This window comes from Uloborus diversus, chromosome 5 (genome assembly GCF_026930045.1).
Source record: "Uloborus diversus isolate 005 chromosome 5, Udiv.v.3.1, whole genome shotgun sequence".
In the NCBI taxonomy this organism is placed as follows: domain Eukaryota; kingdom Metazoa; phylum Arthropoda; class Arachnida; order Araneae; family Uloboridae; genus Uloborus; species Uloborus diversus.
The window spans coordinates 136577090-136583089 of record NC_072735.1 but is presented as its reverse complement, the minus strand read 5'-3'; the positions used below and the strand labels follow the sequence as shown (position 1 = coordinate 136583089).

Here is a 6000-nt window from a genome sequence, read left to right as displayed (position 1 = left end):
ATGATCAAATACAAAATTGGATATTACGATGTCTCGGACGTCGTTTTAGGTAAAGGAAATTTTGCCACAGTGTATCTTGCTATTCATAAGGTTTCTGGCTGCAAGGTAAGTGGACTGTTGTGACTCTTTGCAGACTAAAATCAATTTTAGGATGTAGTTAGCTATAGAGAGATGACCGGTTATGCGTCGCCAAACGCTGTATTACTATTCTCAGCGGAGAGATCAACATAACGTGGAACATGCCACAATTGGCAAAGGAATTACCCATTGATGAATTTACCGTACGGATATAGTGTCGGCTAGGGGTACAATGCGGATAACAGAAATTAATTGCTGTTAGAAGCTAAGGCTTTCCCAATTGGCGACAATGCACAATTGTACAACATCCTTTCCTAGCCCCCTTTTTACCATATTTGGCCAAGTTTATATAGAAACTACAAATTTGGCGACATCAAGCATTTAAATAAAGAAGGTCATTAGACAAAATTAAAAATTCCAATAAATGCAGAATGATCCAACAAATATTTAAATCATCCCATAAAAAGTTAAATGATCCTCCAAAAGAATAAAACAAGCCATTAAAAGATATTGAAAGCTATATATTAAAATATAAAATAATCCTCCGTCTAAATTTTAAAACATTGAAAGCTCCCACCAAATGTAAAACAACCCGCCAAATACCTATATCATGTAGTTAGAAAGCAAATTTAAGTCTCATAAGAATGTAAAATGGGGAGCAAGCATGGCGGCGACATACTTTTTGGTTTTACCAAAGTAGAAAGTAAACAAAGGTACCTGGTCCTTTAGGCATCAAAACATTTATAGACAATGAAAAATTATAGCAAAATGTTTCAGTAACCAAAATTTTCCTAACTACTGTAACATTTTGATACCAGAGGTAATTTTGTATTTCTTGATGTTCCTGCTGACGAATGTCATACAACCTCCTCTCAAGAAGAAATGCTTTTTTGTCCAAATCAAATAAGTAAACTTGGCTGGGATAATTCGACAATAGAGATTTTGGAGCGGATTTCAAGTTTTAACAATAGGGCAAGGCAGAAAAATATTAGCGACTATCAACGTCAAAAAGTTTAGCGAAAACTAAAAAATTGATAAGACTCTCACATTAATTTTCTCAATTCGGCTCTCAGTTATACAAATTTTCTCAATTCAATTTTAAAGACTTCTGGGGGTGTCACCGAATTGTTCCCATCCACAATCTGACTACAAAAAAAATGGAATATAGCAGTCAGCCAATTTAATGGGGATGTCGAACTGCACTGGGAAGTAGGAGTGGCAGCCTAAAAAAAATTGATTGACAGGGGATTGTGGGGAATGCAGTTCACCCTCGTTCGAATTAAAAGCTTAGTCAAATTCGCAGCGAGGGAGAGCTCAGTGGTCTCCATCTGGTGTAACATTGGAAGTAAAATTCTCTGTGCCATTGACATCCGTGCCTTAATGGTGGCACGTAAAAGACAGGATTCCACCTCGGGGGTTCTCACTAAATCAGTTGACTTCTAACAATAGTGCCATACGCGGCACCATTCGTAGAAAAAGAAAATAGATAAACGTATTACTGAAAAAAAAAAAAAAATTCGATTTTGGCTTTAAAAAAAATATCTGTTTAAATTTCAGGTCGCTATGAAAATCATAAATCGAAATGATGTTAAAGATGAATACGTCGCTCGCAATTTGCATCGGGAAGCTAGAATTTTGGCGAAATTAAGGCATCCAAATATAATTCAACTCTATGAATCAATGACGGTAAGTATTGGGATATAATGCATTCTGCTAAAAACATTGTTTAGGTTTTGACGATGAGTAGGGAAGAACTTAAATAACTAGACAGCTCAAAGAAACTTGAGCAACGTAATGCGAAAATGCAACTGCAGTGTGGGGTGGGGTGTATGCCGATAAAAGCTCAGTCAGGGAGGTAACAACATAATTGTAATTATCTAGGGGAAAGAAGGGGAATGCTGCCTAATTAAGGGAAAACATGTTTCTATACTGCCGTGCTAAGCCGTGACCCACGGCTAAGCGCAGAAGTTGTATCTGCATCTGAGTTCAAAATGAGAAATTAGCGTTTAAAATTTTGCACCCCCAGATGCAACTTTTTCGGAATTTTTTTAAAAACATTTTCCATGAACAAATTACCATAAAATATTGTATTTAAGTAAAATATGTGGCAAAGAATCACCTGGCGGGACCGTAGCTAGTTTAGGTACGACTTTTGTGCTTAGCACGGCAGTATAGTTGAGGCAAAGTTAACCTGGCAGCATTGTGAATGCTACGCATATCCTAATCACTATATTACAGCGCTGCTAAGTTAGGTTTGTCCCAACTTTGGTCAAACTTATACAGAATAAAATCAAAGATACATTTTTTTTTTTTTGAAGTGTAACTACAAAGCCTTAACAACAGTGTGCAATCAACTAATCTACATAAAGGTTCAGGATTAGTTTTTTAATCTTTTACTTAATTACACCAGTGGTGTCCAGCGTTTTTTACCGTGTTTTTAATTACATGGTTTCGTTGGTATCTGTTCGGGTGGAATCTGGCAACTCAATTTTCACCGACTTCCTGTGATCGGACTCTTTTGAAATTTTGTATGTAACCTCAGAACCGATGACATTGCAATATTCTATAATCAAATTAATTAATTAAACATTAATTATTAGTTTATTCCAATTTTAATCTGCAGTATTGCTTAAATCCTCGAATATGAGGCCGAAAGAATGCTTGTACAAATTAAAATTAAATATCTTATAGAAACCTTCGATTTTTCTGAATCAGATAAAAAAAAATTCCAACAATCCAAGATAATTAGAACGGGTATTGTAATCGTTTTCGACAAATTTCAACTTGTTATTAGGAGCATTTTAGCCTACTTATACAATAAGTGTCCATAAAAAAAAGTCGCGGTCGAATTTTAAATGTTCCAACTTTGGAAGAAGGTGATTCGATGAGTATTACTTATTACAGATATTTTCATAAATCTTTACTCGATGGAAGCTTAAAATCCGAGCGTTGCACTAGAAGACTGTTTAGTTTGAAGTAAGCATGACTGGAATCGGTAGTTGTGTTAGAGGAAGTGATGTAACAGAGTTCAAAAAGGGGCAAATTGTTGGCCTGTACCAAAGTGGGACAAAATGCAAAGACAAAGTTGAAATTAGTGGTATAGGATTGCGAACTGTTCAAAGCATTATTAAAAGGTGGAAAGATGGTGGAGAAGCTACCTGTTTGCGACATCTTTGGGGTCGTAAATCCATTCTGGACGAGCGTGACCGGTGTTCTCTAAAGCGATTAGTGAAGCAAAATCGCAAGAAATCGACCATTCAACTCACAGCACTCTTCAAAGAGGGAAGTAAAACAATTTACAAGTGCACAATGCGACGAGAACTTCAAAAATCGGGACTAAGAAGCTGTGTTGCAATAAGGAAGTCACTTGTGAGTGCCGTTAATCGAAAAAAGAGACTGCAATTTGCAAAAGATTATAAAAATTTGACTGTTAATGATTGGGAAAAGGTCATGTGGTCCGATGAGTCAAGATTTATGCTCTTTCAAAATGACGGACGCGTCAGGGTTCGAAGAGAGTCACACGAAGCAATGGACCCTACATGTCTCGTTCCCACTGTGCACTCTTTCGGAGGCAGTGTAATGATCTGGGAACGTTTCTGTTCATCTGGACTAGGCTAAGCTGCATGTGCACCAACCAATGAAGTCTGCACAGTACCTTAACATCTTGGATGATCATGTTGTGCCATCTATGGACTTCCATTTTCCTGACGGTAGTGATGTATTCCATGACGATAACACCAGAGTACACCGGGCTACAAGTGTTGAATCTTGGTTCGATGAGCACGATGCATCATTTCAACACATGATTTGGCCACCACAAAGTACAGACCTCAATCCAATCGAGAATCTGTGGGACGTAATCGAAAATGATATAAGATCACACACCACACTTCCTTCATCTATCGAACGTTTAGGAGACCTCTTGATGGAATTGTGGGCGAAAATAAAAACGGATATTCTACAAAAGCTCACCGAAGCAATGCCACGGCGTATGAAAGCTGTAATACGCGCAAAAGGTGGTCCAACCAAATATTAAGGCATGCGACTTTTTTTTTTTTTTTGGACACGTAGTGTATATTCCAGTTGTGGTGTTCATCACGAAATATTTAATATCTGTATATTTAAAAATTGGAAAGTAATTTGTAATTGCTTCCCGCTCAGTAAGCAGTAAGATATTTTGCTGAAACATATTCTGCTTGGGGAGTAGTTTTTTAAATACTATTTTCTTCCCTTGATTTGTAGGATTACAGGACTGTTGGAGTTAGGTGTTTAAACTAGTGATGGGCATAATCGATATCTCATAATCGAATCACTCGATTATTCAGGATCATTCGAGAACTCAAATATTACGAGTTCTCGATTATCAGATCTCGAGTTCTCGATTATTACATCTCGAGTTCTCGATTAGCGTATCTCGAGTTCACGATTATCACATCTCGAGATCTCAATCATCACATCTCAAGATCTCGATTAACACATCTCGAGACCTCGATTATATCTTTTCCAGTTCTCTGTGCGATGGGACTGCTCGAGTTCTCGATTATCACTTTCCGAACACTCGCGCGATGGACTGCTCGAGTTTTCAACTTTCACTTTCCGAGTACTTGTGCTATCAACTGCTCGAGTTCTCGCTTTGTGAACTTCTCGAGATGTTGAGTTCTCGAGATATCTATCACTCGAGTAGTGTATTTCTGAATCGAATTGATAATCGAATGAACCTCTCAATAGTTGTTTTCTGAAGTGATTCAGTTGCAGGGGCGGATCCGTCATTCAGGGGGCTAGAGGGCTGGTTTTGGAAAGTTAATGTTTTTACATATGAATGGCCATGGTTTTTGCTGTCTTCCGGAAAAAAACTGCATTGAGTACATATCCTTTGAACTTTCCACCAGATAAATTTGGAATGACGGGCTGTTCTGAGGAGTCCACAAGGGAATTGTGTCACGTGGTGATACTGCGTCTTTGAAATTCTTAATGGATGTTAGTCTTTATTTAGGGAGTATCCTTAGTGAGGGGGGGGGGAGGGTCCGCCAGGGTGAAAAGGTGCGCCAGCACATTTGAGAAATAGATACCGCTATGATCTAAATGGTGTTATGATCAAATAAATGCCTCTCGAATGTTTCATTCGAATAGTGTTATAATTGAATGTGTGCTGTCGAATGCTTGTATATCGAATGATTCTTTGGGATGATTTGCATTGAGTATATATCCTTTAACCTTTCCCTCAAAAAAATTTGGAATGACGGGCTGCGCTGAGGAACATACAGCGGAAGTGGTTCACGTGGCGCATACAGACTTACATGTTAGACTTTTTTTTAGGGAGTATCCTTCTTGAAGGGGGGGGGGGAGAGGGTCCGCCAGGGTGAAAAGGTGCGCCAGCACATTTGAGGAATAGATACCGCTGTGTAATGGTGTTATGAGCAAATAAATACCTCTCGAATGTTTCATTCGAATAGTGTTCTAATATTGAATGCATGCTATCGAATGCTTGATTATCGAATGATTCTTTGGGATGATTTGGTAATCCAATGATACGTTTTGAATGAAAGGTTTTGAATAAACACATGGACGGGTCTGTGGGTGACATGAGTTGTGTGCCCCGGTGGTGGAAGTAAAGGTTGGGGACGCTAATAAGGTTCTAACTTCAAAGGTATTAAAACTGAAATTTAATTTCATGTGAAAAGGGTGAATAACTTGAGTTGAAAACATAAGGTGACCTCTTCTTTACGTCCGCTTTCGACCACACCATTGGGTAATGAACCTCGAAACACGTGTCTGTAGTAAATTTGATATTTGTGCTACAAAAGTTGGGTATTTCCTGTTACTTCTCAGCACAAAGGTGTTTATTAATTTCTTAATGAAACAAGTGGTTTGCTTCTCGTGCAATTTATTCGTAGGGGTGACAAAAGGGGGGAGGGGTTAAGA

General features: G+C 38.2%; 1 protein-coding gene across 1 annotated transcript in view; it reads left to right on the top strand.

Annotated features, from left to right (window-relative positions):
* Positions 1-6000, top strand: part of LOC129223158 (hormonally up-regulated neu tumor-associated kinase-like) — a 28945-nt gene continuing 22945 nt past the window's right edge. Inside the window, exons 1-2 of the mRNA XM_054857725.1 lie at positions 1-105; positions 1636-1764. Of these exons, the coding sequence (XP_054713700.1) occupies positions 1-105; positions 1636-1764 (234 nt within the window). The remainder of the gene's footprint in view (positions 106-1635; positions 1765-6000) is intronic.